Source organism: Rhipicephalus sanguineus, chromosome 1 (assembly GCF_013339695.2).
Source record: "Rhipicephalus sanguineus isolate Rsan-2018 chromosome 1, BIME_Rsan_1.4, whole genome shotgun sequence".
In the NCBI taxonomy this organism is placed as follows: domain Eukaryota; kingdom Metazoa; phylum Arthropoda; class Arachnida; order Ixodida; family Ixodidae; genus Rhipicephalus; species Rhipicephalus sanguineus.
Window position 1 is genome coordinate 330,520,016 of NC_051176.1, and position 18,417 is coordinate 330,538,432.

General features: G+C 46.4%; 1 protein-coding gene across 1 annotated transcript in view; it reads left to right on the plus strand.

Annotated features, from left to right (window-relative positions):
• The window catches only part of LOC119384025 (uncharacterized), a 50,605-nt gene extending 45,563 nt beyond the window's left edge, over positions 1 to 5,042 (plus strand). Inside the window, exon 22 of the mRNA XM_049412007.1 lies at positions 613 to 5,042. Within this exon, the coding sequence (XP_049267964.1) occupies positions 613 to 2,998 (2,386 nt within the window). The 3' untranslated portion in view covers positions 2,999 to 5,042. The remainder of the gene's footprint in view (positions 1 to 612) is intronic.
• Positions 5,043 to 18,417: the final 13,375 nt, after the last annotated feature.

Below are 18,417 nucleotides of genomic sequence, written 5' to 3' on the forward strand. Positions count from 1 at the left end.
AAGCCGCGGTATACGAATTACATCAAAAAAGTTCAGCTCTGGTATCGGCCACAGTCGCTTGCTATCTATTGCTTCCCTTTAAAATTGATAACTGAGAGCGGTCCGCGGAAGTAGGGATACATTTTCGAAATTTAAATCTCGGCAACTACAACCTACGTAAGTTATTTCTATGCTGTCATAATAAAACAAATTTCTTTTGCCAATACTGTTTGCGAATACTTTGACCAGCGTTGTCGAAATGATGCTTATCAACTATGCATAAGCAGGAGTATGAATGTTGAACTCTACAAGCAGTACTGAGAAGATTCCCGCAAAAAGCCTAACACAGTTAAAAATTTCCGCGTTTGCGGAACTTTCCTACAGGTTGTTTTCCTACAATAGCGATAGAGCGCAGTGGCACTACCAGTATCTCACTGTGTAATTTCTGCCATTAAAATGATGAAAAAAAGAAACTTTACGCCAAAAAAGTGTCCAAACAAGCTCGCAATAAGTAAATTAATGAAGAGACCAAAAATAACCGGCACTAAAAAAAAAAGAAAAACTCGCACAGTGAAGACAGTCTGGTTCTGGCGCGACCATTCTGAGGGGTCATTTGCATCCTCTGATTCGCAGCGTGCCCAGTGGCCGCCGTGCCTGGCAGGCCGATGGCGGCAGCCCCCGACCTGGAGACGGCAATGCTTCCCAGTCAGTTGCTGTCGGCACTACCGCTGGGCTAGACGAGGCTACCCGCCAAGGCGGCACCGTGGAGAATCCGCCGCGGGGGCGTCCCGCGAGTCGCGACCGCCTGCTGCTTCACGGCTCCAGCCTTGACGCCGATGCTGTCGTGCACGCTGGTGAAGGAGGGGGCCGCCGGTTGGGCGACTTCCTCGTGGTGCGACGCGATGCTGCCCCCGCCAGGAGACGTCGTCGTGATGAGGCCACTGACTCGGACGCCGACCTTTACAGACGCGCTCCGTCGTCACCAGTCAGCGACACCTTCGGCACCACGCGGAGCGTCGAGTACAGTGGAGGCTCGGTGGGAGGCGTCGCGGGCCCACGCAGAACCGAGATCCTCTACATTCGGAGCCCTCCACCAGACGTCGCTAGCGCCGCGGGCGACTACCAGGAAGACCCGTCGTCACGTCGTCGCCGCCGCATCCGCGATGAAGAGGCCGACGACAGCGGAAACATCCGACACCGCGCCGCCGCGAACCGCCGCGAAAACGCTCGCCGTGTCAGGTTCTCCCGGTACCACAAGGTGGACGGCGCGTCCTTTGTTTTGCAGTCACACTCACCAGACGGCGTTGAGGATGTAGCGTCATCGACGTCGGTGCTTCCCCGCGATCAGGTTTGGATTGTACCGCAGGAACCGCGGGGTACGACACAACGTGACGCTGTGCCCTATGAAGAGCCCATTGGGAGACCAGTACCGGCTGCTAGGAACGCGCGCCTGCGGGCTATGCACCGTCGGTCCGGCGGCGACAGCCAAGAGCTAGAAACGAGCGATTTTGGCGAGTCCTTCGAAGAGTGCGAGCTCCGGTCAAAAAACATCGTCGCTAATGATCTGCCTCAAGTCCATGGCGGTGAAGCGGACGGCCCCTCGTTTTCACGCGTAGCCGAATCATCATTCCAGGGCGAAAGTGTCCTAAAGCAGCGAGCCGTCAGTCCGAGCAAGGCACAGGTGCCCTATGACGCCCGCGCGAGTACTGTGGTTCAGCAACATATGCATGTTAGCCGACCAGAGGAAGGAACGAGATCAGTTCAAGCTGGCGAAATTGGCCAAGCGTTGAATTTGGGTGCGCAAGGGGCAGGACTACTTAGTCAGACATCAGGAGTAAAGGATCAGACTTCGTCCGTGACAGTTTCTCAGGTGCAAGGAACTGTCAGTTCAGGCACGTTGACGCAAGTCACAACGTTGACAACTAATGCACGACAGCAGCAGTTACCGCAAGATACCCGTATGGGACAACCTTCACTGGTCCCTGGTGTCGGTGAACCAGCTACTTTGCAAGCGCCTGTAAGTTACGCGAGTGGTGAGGCAAATGTAGGTGCTTCAACAGCAGAACGCGCTGATGTGTCACTCCAGTCTCACGTTTCGCAAACTCATCACATTCAGCAGGATACCACACTCGCCCAGGCTGCATTGCATCCGCTCGGCCTCCAAGGCCCCCAGCTAGTTGCCATAGCCGGGATGTCACCCGTATTCTTCAGCACACAGCTTCCCGGCACTCAAATGATTTCTCAGCCCATCGATGTTGCACAACCCAACTACCCTCAGGCACCTGCCCGTCATCAGCCTCCCGCGTCCACGTCGACGTACTATACCACTGTTCAGAGCACAGAATCACTAAGTCAGCGCCAACAAGTGCCATTTGTACCGTCCCATGTACACGCGGAACGACAAGAGCGTGCTGCAGTGCAGCGTGAACATGATCAAGTGTTGTCAGCAAACGCCGAAAGCACGACCGAACACATCGTAGCACAAGATCAAATCACTCACGGTAAGTTAGCGGGAACAGTGTCGAGCACAGTGATTGTAGATAACCGCGAGGGGCCAGCGGCAAGTGGTCAGGAGTTTTCAGTGGTGTCGGTCCCTGCTGGTGCCTCGCACGATGAACCTGGTAAGAGCAGGTTAGAAGTGCCGCGGCCCACTCGTGCATCTGGCCAGGCGGTGGATGCTGAAGGTTCTCCGAGGCACCAAGGCTTCTCCACCGTCAAGATCACCACGAAGGTCGTCACGACGGACGGTAGCATCGTGCACGAAGATTCGGCAACTCATGCCGGCGCAGCAAGCGACTCGGAGATGGAGATGATCGAGCGTGATCTAAAGACAAGCTTGAGAAAGTTGGATGAGTCGGAACAGGATGATTCTGACTCGGGCATTGGGCCCGGTGCTAAGAACCTGCGTCTTAAGAAGAATGCGTTCATCGAAAAGAAGAGCCTTTTCACCATTGCCTACGACGGTGTCAACACGGAACGGATCCGAACGTGCCTAGGGAGCAGTTCGCCTTCACCCTGAGCCAGTAGCAGTGCGAACTGTCCTACGCCAACTGTAGCGTAGATTTTTTCTACCTCGCTTGTGCTTTCCTTTTGCCCGCGGGTCACTTTTCCACGAACGGTAGAGTCTCTTACCTATAGAAACTAGGGCATCATTATACGCAATCTCTCGTTTACCTGCTGACCTTTGCTGACTAAGCGTGGAGCATCACGCATATTGTACCTTTACAACACTGAGCCATTTCGAACACTCAGCCGTTGTAATGCCCTCCTTCGTGCCTCTAACGTCGCCTTTCTCACCGAGGTTCGTTTGCCTATGATGTCATCTGGAGGAGCCGACGTTTGTTGTTGAAATATCAAGCTTTCTTTTCTCTCGATATTCAAGATGCCGTCCAGTAATGTGTAAAACAATTAGTCTATTGGAAGCTGGGTGTCTGTGCGCTATCGCTTCATGAGAATACAAACGACTTACAGATACTGTTTGCGATTGCTGCGTTTTCGTTACATATGTATTGCGCTGTTAAATATGCTGCTGTTGTTTCCTTGTTAATATTTGGCTCGCAGTACTGTTCGTTTATGTCCGAGGAGTGTATCGTGTAAACTGTTACGTTTGTTTGTAAAGTTCGTTATATTCATCTCAACAAAAACAACTATGAATTGTTACCTGACCCGGATACAAATTTTATTGAGAGTTAATCAAGTGTCAGCAAATCGTGTAGTCCGAGCGCTTCAGTCTCAGAGTCACCGTTGTATCTTTTCTCCCCTTTTACGGTGAACTTCCCTCTCCAGGCGTTTGCTTTCAATGCGTACCAACGTTTATTGAAATAACCCTTCAAGCAACGCGGAACGGCATTTGCACAGGCAATTTTCGTCACATTAAGCTTAATATGTGGATAAATTTTGAAGTGCGAGGTAATCAGGTGATGTGTGAAAAACCGTCGAAATACCAGCGATTGCGCCCGGGAAGGTAATTATGGAGCAACCAACGGTATGGTTTTTTTTTTGCAGAACTGTCCTGCAAATCAAGATGAACCCTTCTGGAAATAACAGAATTTTTTAGGAGGAACAAGCTGTTGTCATTTTAAAGTTGTAAGAGATTTATATATCTTTATCCAATTTCTTAAACTTGGTGCAAAGTAAGTCCTTGCAGAATATATAAAAGACGTCTCGAAAACTCTAGTGTATGAAGACTGCAAGAGTAATCGATGACAGTCATACCGAAACGTATGCCCGTATTAGTTTCATTTGCTCCTTCTGTTGTTGGAACTGTCAGAAGTGGGTTTTACATAAGATGACGTGCTCGCACTGAGGCTTCATTGCCAATTAGTCGACGCCAAAAGGCCGAAGAGCGTAAAGGAAAAACGGGGGTCCTTTAGCTCTCAACTGAGATATGGCACGGCCTCTGTTAGGCATGTATATTGTATTGGAAATGGCTCGTGTCCCGAACTGCCGTGATCGATCAGGTTGATCTCCTCTTTTTTTGTGGTTGTCAAATGTACGTTCGTCCTATTTGCAACGTTCCACCGTTGTACACAGGCAAGCACTGTGCCATTACGGTTGTTTTAGGGGCTCTATAAACGTACTCATACAATCCGAACTAGTCCGTGCTGTTTTCAGCCAATTGTTTCCCTGTTAAGATAAGCTGGATACCCGAAACGTTGCACAAATGAGGAATTGTACCCAGTGTACGATCCCGAAGCAATGTTTTTTGGCTGTTTGCTACTTCGAAATTGTTAGTTTGTAGCAGATGGAAGGAAGGTCGGTAGACATCAGTTAGGTAACCAGGATTAATTGCCAGAGTTGCCAGTTGCGCTTATATTTAGCGGATTTGGTCTACTGCTTTCACCGAGTGGCTTGTAGAATTTTCCAGTCGCTTGTCGCGGATTTTTTTGGCTTACTCGCGTTTTTCCTGCAATTATAGATATTTTAGTGCTCTTCAGGTTTACTAATAGGGCATTTCTCGATTACTTTGTTTAGTTGAGCGTTGAAATCAAACATACATTTGGGAGCCAACATGTAACTTTATTCTTGCACTGACAAACGTGCATTGAACAGAGTTCTACCCTTGAGACTACGCTAAAAAGTAAACATGTGATCTCTCGTAGTATTGCGCTTACTTTCGCTGTAAACAGTTAGTTATTTTTTCTACCTTCCCTTCGTATATGAGCGACTATTTTATTATAATTAAAATATTTTCAGGAATGGGAACGTTTATTAAACTTCCTATTCTTCCTGACGTATTCGCGAAAGTCGCGCCGCTATTTTTGGGCTTCTCTTGAGATGATTACTTGTCTGTTATATCAGCGGCATCTGGCAACTCTGCCAAAGGCAATCATTCTTTTCTCATCTGCGTCTCGACATAATGAAAAATGTTTTCCACTTGCCTACTGCATTAGGCATTTTTCCACATTTTAAAATTTTAGATGGGTCAGAAAGCTTCTGCCTGTCAGTTCTTACTCTAATAAGGATATCCCTCGTTAAAAGCATTATTCAGGTAGGACACAAGCAGCGTGCATGAACTCTCCTATTGAGATGCTCTTAGAGACTGCATAGAAAATACAGGCGTTCCACGTTGCATAAAGCAACCGTAACGGTTCCATCGTGACTGATGCAAAAGCACGAACTCCTAAATATATGACCCCATGGTGCACGACAAGTAATCGGCTCGTCACTAAGAAAACACGTGTTGTACAGAAGTCAAATTTCGAGCCACTCCAACAGTTGAATGTTCCAAAGACGTGCGTGATTTCTTTCTCCGTCCTACGGCGCAGCGTGTCGCCACATGTGCAAATGTGCAATTTCGAACCGTTTGACTTTCGATGGCAATTACAGCAGCACGTGTGATGTCACCATGATATCTTTTTTTATGCGTCATTCCGTTCGTGTCCTTTGCAGATATATATATTTCTTGCATATGCCCACTGACTTCTTGTAGTGAAAGAGCAAACGAAACTGAGAAGGAATGTACCTAAAAGCCACTGTTCAGAAATCTCAGCAGCATCGCGTCATTCTAGTGAACGTGTAACCTGTGCCCCGTACTTTTTACTATATAGTCTGATGTAACTTGGAGCTCACTCTGCCAGCTTACTTGTAAGTGTTTCTCTGCATGCCACGCAACTGCCAAAATGTACACGTGGTCTTGTTTTCTTTTTTGTTTTTGTTTTCTGAAAGAATTCTCATGTATGGTAGTTCTTTCTGCTAAGTATATATGTCATACACGAAGTGTTTCATTGTGAAAAAAAAATGACGTGTTCATGAAGTCGCGTGATGTTTTAATAAAGTGTTCATGAGTAAATTGGAGTTTTTTGTTGTTTTGACTTTCGCTCAGCCTTGCATATGATATAGCATAAACTTTGACACTAAAGGTAAAAAAAAATAGTGACTCCACGATCGTTCAGCTTCGTGGGAATGGTGAATAGCACATTGATTTGTCAGGTCTTCGGTCTTGGGGTTTAAGACTTTTCTGTGACTTTGTGTACTCAATGTATTTGCCGTTAGATACGCAAACTCTGAAGCAGTCCTTTTTTTTTTGCCGAACTTCGAAAATAAAAAGAATCTATTTACGCGCACAAATTATTCAATGTTAATGCAATTATTTGTAGAGCACGACAATTTTGCAAAGTCACGGATCAATTTGAAGCTATAACGAAGCTATAATACGTGGCAAGTCCATGAATTACCCATCATTCCCATGCCTGCTGAATCTACATGTCTGCAATTCCTGTATAGACACCAGTGCAACAATTCCCTCTAATAATTTTTGTAGATAATTCTATCTAATAGTACAAAATAATGGAAAGTGGACACGCCGTGCACAGGAGTTGCTGAGAGAAGTTTGACGTCGCTGGCTTAAATATATATTTAAACATATACATGAAATTACACGTACAGGTATGTTGTGCTAAACAATGCATCACCGCGGTGATGATTCCGGCGGGGTGTCGAAACATTTCCCGTAAGTGCAGCCATATCTGGTTAAAACTAACCCAATATGTCACTCTCACCAAGCCCGCCCGCAGCAAACTTGAACAAAGAGTCTTCTGAAACTGGATTGGTATCACATATTTTAATGTAAGCGCTACAATTCCTTGCGTTTGCTTGTCGGTAGCTCGAGCCCGCTCGTCATCCTTCGCAAGGTGTACTGTCTACGTGAAGCCATTCAACGTGCCGCTCGCCCGCAGGATTTCACGCAAACGCTACTTCTCACATAGAACTTCTGCGACCACGAAGCTGCGGGCCCATTAAAATACCCGACGAGAGCTTTTGCATGCCTGTTCCGTGCCGGTATATTTCTTATCACTTAGGAGCGTGGCTAATTTTTAATTTCACAACAGAGCTGCTCACGTGTAGGGTGGACGGCGTGGCCGTTTTCTAAAACGCCGCAACAACGACGGAAGGGGGCATAGATAGAGCCTTACGCTACGTCATCGCATCTAACGTTGCGCTCGTGCAGCTTCAGTGCGTCTTCGACAATTATATATATGCGCAATATGCCAATGCGTTTAAATGTTATGATTTGTGCCCCCTCACCTTAGATTTCAGGGGGCGGCTGCCCCCCCCCCCCCCTCCCTAATGACCTAAGCGGGGGCGGGGCCGAATTCTGCCCCATACCGTCACTCAGTAGGACCTGTCCCATCATTGTTTAAAGAGCGGGTCTACGGCAACGCAGGCTTTTGGCGATAATACCAAGAACTGCATATTTGCTTTTCATGTTTACACCCAGAAAGCCAGGGACCAAAGGCAGGCCATTCTTAGAAGCGTGTCATCGCCTCATTTTCATTTCTTCATCCCTCGTGAAGCATTATGTCTTTTGGACTCGACCAAAGGCGGCGCGAGGGGGGCGGCGCTGCGACGAACCTTTGCACCCCTCCCCCCCCTCCTCCTAATGGGGAAACCTGCACCCGCCTATGCGTGCTATAGAAGACGCTCAGCCAGGATCCCAGTGGATCTTGTGGTAAGCCGCAGAGGTATGCAATGCCAGAGGAGGCTCGATAAGCACGAAATGAGACTCGTCGGAGAGAGAGAGAGAGAAAGCTCTTTAATGAAAAACAGAGAATTCTGCCGGCGTACCTAAAGGCGCCTACATGCTACTCTGTATAGGGGAGGGGAGTGAGGACAGAAAGGCCCTAGGAGGAGGAGGGCAGAAAAGGAGAAGGAGAAAAAAAAGAAGATAATATGATCGTGGTATGTACATGTCACAACGTAATGATGCTGATGTAAGTTAATTTACAGTTTATCAATTCGGTGAATGTCCTCGAGGAATCGGAACAGAAATTTTAAAATTTTACGCTGCTGAGAAGGAGAAGACGTAGGTCCGAGTATATTCCTGAGATCTAGCGGTGCTTGGGAAGTTGAGCATATACTACTTTCGAGACAAGTTCTTTCTTCTCTGTATGCCTGGCAATCTGATAAAATATGTTCTATTGTTTCTAGAGCACCACAGTTATCACAGTATGGGTCAGTGGTCAAACCAAGGCGGCACATGTAGCTATTGGTGAATGCTGCGTTGAGGCGAAGACGATGATAGAGTGTCTCAAGGTGACGAGGAAGGTGATGCGGAAGTCTTGTTTTTAAGTCAGGGTCTATGGAGCGGAGAAAGAGGTCTTGAGGCGAGAGATTCCATAACTGATCCCTCTCTCGGTGGGCGTTCTTCTTTGCCATTGCTGATGCATCTGACTTAGTGAAGTGTGTCCGTCGAATTTTCCTTAAGCATATACCTCTATGTGCAGCTAGATCCGCTTTTTCATTTCCGTATATGCCGCAGTGTCCGGGAATCCACTGGAACATGACAGTGTGACCAGACACAGTGGCCATGTGGTGGATGTAACCAATGTCTCGGGTCACCGGATGTTGTCGACGAGTGGCGTTGATGTTGCTCATGCTCTGTAGGGCTGCTTTCGAATCTGTTAAAATGACCCATCGTCCAGGAGGTTGCCGCTGGATGTAAAGAATGGCTTCCTTTATCGCGTACAGTTCGGCTGACGTGCTTGTTGTTAGTCGTTCAAGACGGTAAGAGAAACATTGGTCCGTTGAAGATATGTATAAACCACTTGACGAACTATGGGAAGAGCAAGACCCGTCGGTAAAGATGTGAGCCGAACTGGAGTATTTCTTGGCGATGTATTCTAGGGTGATTTGCAAAATCTCAGCTTGTGGCATATTCTTTTTCGAGTTGATACCGGGGATGTGTGAACAGACTTGCTCATTACAGGAATGGGGGCACTTATTTCTCGGACTGCTTGTCCAAAGCTTGAGTTAGCGCAGCTTTTAGCAATGCGGCCAAGGAAGTGTTTTCCATTTTGGTTGATGTGTCGGAGATGAATGCGTAAGACTTCTTGTCTACTGAGGACGTCAAGAGGTAAGCACCTTGCTTCCGCTACCGTTCCGACGCACGAAGATCCTTTTGGTAGGCCAAGGCATATCCGTAGAGAGTTGTGCGTGCGTGCGTGAGAGTGTGCGTACTCGTCGGATTCTGACGTGACGTTTCAGTCTTTAATGCATGACCACTAATGCTTTTGCTTTCGAGTCGTCTTAGCGACAGCGTATGAGACCCTCGGAAATCTGCTACATGCGACTCTTTGTCTGGAGCTAGTTACAACTTAATTCATGGCCCGGAAAATTTGTGTGACACTAACGCCAACACTTTGAGAGAAAGCACGCGCACATGAAGGAATGTAATAATAAACGCCATACTCATCTAGTTCTTCAGAAGTACTCGTATAATGACTGCGTCATACCAAATGTTCTACCATGAAGTTGCTGGAGGACCAGGCACGTTAACAGGTTTTATCGAATTACCCGTTGGACACGTTCATTCGAAGGAAGGTATGCGCTACTTAGACATCTTAGTAAAGTGGGTTTCATGTGGCGGTAAAATTCTGCCAAAAAATAAAGAAAGTGTCACGAGTAAAACCCGCGCAGAAAGTCACTTGAAGGATCCGGCATAGGCATAAGTTGGTCGGAGGCTGCCGAGAAAAGTGCCGCTAAATGAAATCGTCAACTTCTACGTAGCGTCGCGGATCCCTAAAGAGCGCACTCTGAATGGTTAAGTATGGCTTTCCAGCACTGTCCAAATCAAATACGCAAAACCTGGTACTAAACTCACTAGATTTTTTTCACTTCGTTGTTAAGTACCGACAACCATTGAAGCGCCGCCGACGAATCTCATTGGGTAACGCTCGTTTTCGGCAGCCATGTTCTTCCTACGCTTTTCCAGCGCCTGGTGAGGCAGCGGGGAAGCGTCCACCTCTAGCTGTTGACGGGAGATTGGCAGGGGGGACAAATGCGTGTCGCGTTCGCATAATGTCCGCTCAAAGGTGCGTGGCTAATGTAATTAAACGTGCGTGGCTTTGTAAAACTTGCAAGCATAGGTCGGCAAAAAATGTGGAGCTCACTCAGACTCACTCACGAAACATATTTTACCCTTAGAGCTCACTCGGACTCAGACTCACCAAACTTTTCCTCATCCGGACTCACTCGGACTCAGACTCACTATAATTTTTCTCAACCGGACTCACTCGGACCCAGACTCACCAAAATATAATTCACTCGAACTCACTCAGACTCAGACTCACGGCTCGATCTGAGTCTGAGTGAGTCTGAGTGAGTCGACTCATGAGTCCGCTAGCCTATAACTAGCCTTTTTCTACCATAATGTCAATGCTCTTTAACACCAATATCTCGCATAATCGGTGCGCTACTTAGCACCTTTTGATCTCGTACCTTCAAATACGAGTTATCTGACTTTGTAGTTCAATAAGGACCGTTTTATTGAAAGAGATGACTCACACGAGATATTTTTATCAGTAACTTTCCATGAAGAAGTTTGCGGGAGGAGGTCAAGGCACCTCCTCCCCCTCTCCCTCCTCATCTCACGCCTCTGATCAATAAATATTCAGCTGACGTATGAACGGTAACGCGTTGACGTATGCGGGACTACACGTGAGTATAAATGTGAGCCGACATAAGGCTGACAGTAATGCTAAAAATGAGTAGATATGAACATAGGTCGGCAAAAAATGTGGAGCTCACTCAGGCTCACTCATGCAATATATTTTGCCCTTAGGGCTCACTCAGACTCAGACTCACCTAAATTTTCCTCAACCGGACTCAGTCGGACTCAGACTCACCAAAATTTTTCCCAACCGAACTCACTCGGACTCAGACTCACAAAAACTTTACTCACCCGGACTCACTCAGACTCAGACTCACGTCTCGATATGAGTCTGAGTGAGTCTGAGTGAGTCGACTCATGAGTGAGTTTGCCGACCTATGCTTGCAAGTTAGGAATAACATGGCGGCAGACGCCTGCTGCGCGTGAGAGAGGGTCGGGAGTGGAGGCAGTTGTCGCTATTTAAAAGGGTGGTGCCATCAAATTTCGAGGCTATAACAAGCCTCTTGTGGGTTTCCTCTGTATGCAAGGACACTCCACACGAAGAGTCGGACACAGCAAACGTTTAGATAATATTTTAATTCACTTCCAAACTGTACCAAAATGCCCATTCTCCCGATCAAAACCCATCGCTAGCGCGCCAACACTGACGTAGATCTGTAGGATGGGCAACGAAAGTTGTAGTGACGTCACACCAGACCTGCTGTAGTGATGTGAGTGACCTCCGGACCCCCGCCACCTCCGCAACGTACGTACCGGCTGTAGTGAACTAGAATATATTTTAGTTCACTATAGTACCGGCAAAGCATCTGTTGCTACATCACTCGCCGAGTTTCAGTCGCTTTCTGGCTAAGTGCGTCACAGGCTTGTGTGGTCACGTGACCAAGCTACACTTCTACGTCACTGCCCAACCTCGGCACCCAGAAACCGAAACCGAAAGTTCTTCCCATCAAAAGGCGATATTAAATTATTTAGCGAGAACATACGAATCTTGGTGTGCGCACCATGCTTCCTGGAGATCTAGGAAACGCTTACAGCAAAGAACGCACAAGCCACAAATTTGGTGGCACCACCCCTTTAAGTAAAACTGAAAAATCTAGGGACTTTACCTGGTACGGCTGGTGGAGCTGGCGTAGCGGGCGTTGACTGCTATTGGACTTCTGGACTCTATAGTATATTTTGCCGGCGGGTGATATTAGCATGATCAGCCCTCTCCCCAAGAATCCTTACCTTATAAGGCTGTAGTAGAGTTTACTACTACTACTACTACTACTACTACTACTACTACTACTATTACTACTAGTACTACCACTGCTACTGCTGCTGCTGGTATACTGCTGCTGCTGCTGCTGCTACTACTACTACTACTACTACTACTACTACTACTACTACTACTACTACTACTACTACTACTACTACTACTCCTTACATTCTGTGCGTCTGGTGCTCCCATGAAGAAAACGGTAGCAATCTATAAATGTTGCTAATCGTACAATTGCACTTTTTTTTTCGGAAAGCGAACACTGCCCCACGAAAATGTGCCGCGCACTATGCGCCCGTTATACCAAAATTACGTTCGTAGCGAGCACCGCTGCAGTTGCCTGAACACCAAGTACATTTTATTATTTATTAATACCTCAAATACCCCAGGTTGGGGTTTTACATGAGGGATGGGCTGTTATGTAGTGACAATGATTCGATGAACAACTTGAAGGCTTGCGGGTTGGATTGGAGCACAGCATCTCTGGGTAGTGCGTCTCTTGCTGTGTTCACAAAGAAGGAGCGAAGGTGCGCAGCGGTCTGTGCCGGTGACCGCTTTGGTGTGATTCGTGCGGACGATGAGCAGGCAAGATTAATGAAGTGCTAGGAGAGGAATGGTAAAACTTGTGAAAAAGGCACAACCTAGATCTAAGGCGTCCTAGTTCCAAGTTATCAAGATGTGCTTCGGATTTTAGTTTTGTAACACTAATGTGGAAAGAATAATCTGAATAGATGTAGCGAGCTGCGCGGTTTTGTACTGCTTCAAGTGCTATATTCTTCTTGTCAATGTGGTTTACATAATTGTTATTTGCCTGCGATGTTAAATTTTTCTATATGCGCTTTTCACATTTTGAAAATCTGTAACCTGAGTCTCGTCGATATACCTATATTTTTCTTCACGTCGACCCACGCATTCCCTTTAATGTTTTACTTGACCATTTATCTTTCGTCTCATGAAAAACCACCTTCGTAAATATCATGTTCACAATTCTTGCCTGTTTTCTAGTCATCCACTTTCGTTCCGTCATGCTGAATCAATAACTCAACTCAACCACTGCAGATGCCTAAAAGGAAGAAAACGCTACTGGCGCCACCCTTACTACGCTTGGCAAACTCCGCCAGAACAACCTGAATAATAAGAGCGAGGATGGCGCTCATGTCGTTGTTAGGTGTACGAGAGCATAGTAGATGGCGCCACATAGTCGCAGACAAAAAGACTGGGTAGCTTTTGAATTAGTGGTGGCGGGAAAATCGGGGCTGGAAACGCACGTTTTACAGTCGAGCGCGGTATGAAGGTTATCGCGCGAGCGTCGACCGGCCTAGCATCCCAGGGGCATAGCATCCCAGGGAACAGTGAAAATCAAGATTACGCATTCTTATCGCCCTCGTTGGCTGTTCCATGCTACAACAATCGCCCCTACAACAAACGCTACACCCTTTCTCTCTATTTTAAGCTTTCCATTCGTTGCGACCAAGTGTATTCTTCGTTGGCTCTTATCTCCGCGGGCGATAACAAGATTCTTGGGAAAGATCTGGTAAAGCTGGTGCTTGGCAATGCTTCGTTTGAACGGCTTGCTAAGAGTTGAACAAAATATATCGCGCTGTCGTACAAAAAAGGGAAAAAAAAAGAAAGGAAACTGTTCCTCAGACGGGAGTGATCACAGCTTAAGGAACAGCAAAAAGAGTGAGGGAAGCTTGCCTGATACCTCTCTCTCCTCGAAAGAGAATTCTGGGCCGTGGCGCTGTTGTGGGTCGTATATAGTTGTATATCACGCTCCACTGTACAAAATGTTGAGCACTGCGCACTTGCGGAAGGAAGCCGACACAGATGTAGAAACCGAAAATGCTGAACCCCAAGTAGGACACAAACCCAACCCGCACGCGCGCCTGAGAGAGAAAGAGTGTGTGTGTGTGTGTGTGTGTGTGTGTGTGTGTGTGTGTGTGTGTGTGTGTGTGTGTGTGTGTGTGTGTGTGTGTGTGTGTGTGTGTGTGTGTGTGTGTGTGTGTGTGTGTGTGTTTACGTTGGTCGGAGATTGCCACACACTCACACATGCCATGCCTATAGTGTACTTACGTCTTCAAGTTAACCCTGTCATAAAATGAATTATTAACTTGCGCTGCGTAATGCACGTTATGGGTCAAACTAATTCTCCACACACCCTCAACGGACATATCGGCTTCCTATCTACCAATTAACTAAAGCAACTAAGAGTGTTAAACAAGCGTTCTTGCATGAAGTGAACTCAGCTTTTATGCTTCTTTGTCGCAGGTGACATGTGCGGCGTGCAAACATTCTTCCGTCCCGCAAACATTCCCGCAAAACAGTTGGCGCCTCTCGTGACCCCGCATTTCATCCATAGCGAATATTCCTGAGCAGTTCGCAGCATTTATGATACTAAATTGCAGAAAATTACATATATTTTACCGCTTAAGGCTAATTTCCGGGAATTCTGGTCATCGTCCCCTTGTTCCATCTCTCAGAAGCTATGCGACGTGCCATGGGCATGTCACTCAATGGCGAACATTCTTTCTTCTAGCAGCAAAGGCAAATTTTGGAGTTGAGAAAGAAAATTTTCGTTGAACTCCGACTAAAAATTATTCACCGAAGCGCAAGACATTTGCGTAATGCAGTGAACCTAGAACATATGTGCAAGCTCACGAGGTAAAATTAATTTTCAAGGAAACCATACAAATGAACAAAGCAGGTCTCCAAGTAGAAGGCATTCACAAGGTGTTATGACTTGTGTCTGGGTAAATGCGACACAATCAAGCGATAAGCGGTGGTATAGATAATCTACATCCGCTGCCTCACACATTCCGGAATAATAGCGTTCTTCGCTGGCGTGAGCGATGCGGAGTCTCGGTGAGCCAGTCACTAAAAAACTCGGCAGACCCCACGTACAGTGGGAGTCGATGTTATGCGAAGCATGCGGCGGGTAGGTGACCGTGGCGTAACTTTATTTACTGAGCGACACGTTACAAAATGATGCAAAAGATTTGTATAAATTTTATACGCACACTTATATATCTTGAAGAGCCGCATATGTGTTATATAACCAGTTGTTTACGGTTGGATAATGCTGCCAATGGCAACGTGGGTATTACCAACACCAGAAGCGGTAAGCTGATATGTAGTGCTTATACGTGTCCCGATAACGCACGCACGTTTCACGAACCCGTGTGCATGTGTGCAAGAAGTTCTTGACAGTTCTTGAACAAGGGCATCATCACCGTGATCAGTGAGCACCAGCAGCTGATCATGAATTGGTATAGGATCCGGTCGTGATCGTGGTGACGAGGGGTCTACGTGTAGTGAAGTATGTGGTATAGTAGAGCTGTTGGTATTCGTGGATGCCTCGGTCATTTCGTCGACAAATTGTCTGTCGACAGAGCCGGCGACCTGTCGGCACCTGAAGCCACCCTTCGTGTTGGTGAGGTATAGGCCGTCGAGGCTGGTAGGCCTGGTTAGTGCTACGTAGACCAACATAAGTGGATGGTGTTTGTCGTATTCGTAGACTACCTGGGCGTATGTGGCCTACGTAGCCTAGTCTACAACGGCTGTCAATCAATCTGCCATCATCCTCGGTCAGCATTAGGCTATCGCCCAGCCTCGTAAGAAATGAAGAGGACACTGCGTCGTTCTAGTGGACGAAGTGCACTTTACGGTGCGGTGATGTGGATACCATATGTAACTTTCGTTAATGTATTCCTACGGGGTCGAGCAATGCTTCAATATAGCTTGCTGAATCATAGGAATACAAACGCAATGTTTACTAGACTGCTATAAAAGTGGAGCCAACACTGGAACTACAGACGTTAATCTGATTTGACGCCTGTATCGTAGGACTACACATCGTAGGAGTATCATGTAGTGTTTATTGCTTTCTTGTAAAATTAGATAGCCAGCACCACAACCACAATTGACGTTGCACGGCTATTACGCCTGCGTAGGCTGTTTTTCCAAACCAATTTATAGACCTGGCGTGGCTGAGTGGTAGAATACCTGATTGCCCAGCAGAATGCTTGGGTTCGATTCCTTCTGGGATCCTAATTTTCATTCTTTCCATTCGTTGAGTCAACGCTGCCGATGTTGGTTTTCATTAACGCTCTAGCATTTAAGTTAACAATGTCTGTTCTCGCCGTTCCTGGGTAGATATAAACTGTCGATCACCTGTGGCGCATACCCGTACACCGCGGTGTGTGGTAAACGGGTATGTGCCACACGTGTCTAATGGAAAGGGTTTGACGATGTACGCGACAGGATTTTAACGTAATTCATGTCATGACCCGGCAGTCATAATCGTCAAATCCTCTTACCTTCCCATGCAAATTTTGGTCTACACCAAGTTAAGGAGGCGATCATGAGAGCACCCAGACGTAGGCGGCTAGATAGATAGATAGATAGATACGTAGATAGAAACGCTCAAAGTGCCAGAGGTTCGCTAAGAAATGCTTCGCATTTAATATGTACATCAATCGTCATGACGAACTTCCTGCCCTATATTTCCGGTCTTTCATACACATATGCGAAAGCATATACTCTACCATCGAGAAAAGATGAGACATGTGTACAGAGCTTTCAAAAAATTTATGGACGGGCTCTAAAACATTCATGCGTGCTTTACGAGAACGCAGCCAACTTAGTATTATTTACTACCCTCTCGAACAACCTAAGTTCTTTTTAATGAGCTCGGGCAATTGATTACACCCATCGCGGTGGTCTTGTGGTTGTGGCGCTCGACTGCTGATCGAACGAAAGTGTTGAATTGCGCCAACAGTACAGGGGGGATGAGACGACGACACACAGAGCGCTCTGTGTGTCGTCGTCTCTTCCTTTAGTCCCTGTCCTGTTTGCTCGATTCAACACTTTTGATAATGAACCAACATGCCCAATTGCCAGCCATGCTGGCTCGAAAGTCGCGGGATCGAATCCAGGCCGCGGCGGTCGCACTTCGATAGAGGCAAAATGCTAGAAGCCCGTGGGCTTAGATTTAGGCGCACGTGAAAGAACCCCAGGTGGTGGAAATTTCCGGAACCCTCCACTACGGTGCCTCTCATATACAGATCGTGGTTTTGTGACGTAAAGCCGCAACAACAACAACTTATTATTATTATTATTATTATTATTATTATTATTATTATTATTATTATTATTATTATTATTATTATTATTATTATTATTATTATTATTATTATTAGTTTTGGAAGTATGTACGTAAACGGTCTAGCAAAAGCGGAGAGTCCTTCAGACTACTAGACTCAAATGGGGTAGAAGTGCATGCCGTCGCTGACTGTTTTGCCACACATTTCTCATCCGTTTATAAGGCCTCAGACTCCAGCACTGATATCAGACAACAGCCCAAGGCAGTTAGCTCATCCAGTGCTTTGTCGCTGGATGAAAATCTTATCAGCGAAAGCATTAAACGCCTAAAACCATCCTTATCATGCGGCCCAGATGGCATCCCCTCCGCCATACTAAAAGCATATGGTACTATATTTGTCCCAGTACTGACTGCGATATTTAATAACTGCCCGGACACTTCCACATTTCCTAGCATGTGGAAAACTGCTTGTGTTTTCCCAGTATTTAAGTCGGGCTCTAAGACAGATGTTTCTAATTATCGCCCGATTTCTCTACTATGTGCCACATCAAAGATCTTCGAACTGGCTCTTCACAAAATATTGTCTTTTAGTGTGAAAAACTCATTGATTCCAAATCAACATGGTTTTCTTGCTGGCCGCTCAACTACCACAAATCTTGCTAGTTTCATGACGCAGATCTCCACACCTATTTCTCAGAGAGGACAGGTTGACGTAATCTACTGTGACCTGAGCAAGGCTTTTGACGTAGTCAGCCACACACTGATTATGGTTAAACTTGCGAACTTTGACGTTGACTTGTCGATTGTGAATCTCTTGCACAGCTATCTGCTCAATAGATCTTGTTATGTTGCCGTAAATGGCCAAACCTCTTCTTTGTATAAAGTGACTAGTGGGGTCCCTCAAGGGTCGGTATAAGGCCCACTCCTATTTTTAATTTACGTTAATGATGTTTCTTTTGCCATTCGTAATTCTTCTTTCCTCTTGTATGCCGATGACATCAAGATATTTAAGGAAATTCATTCAGTTAACGACTGTCGCTTGTTGCAGTCAGATTTGTGTTCGTTTTCCGAATGGTGCAACGGCAATAACCTTTCTCTAAATACCTCAAAGACAAAATTCATGTCTATCACTCGCAAAACATCTAGCGTGTCATTTCAATACTTTGTCAATTCTGTGCCGTTATACAA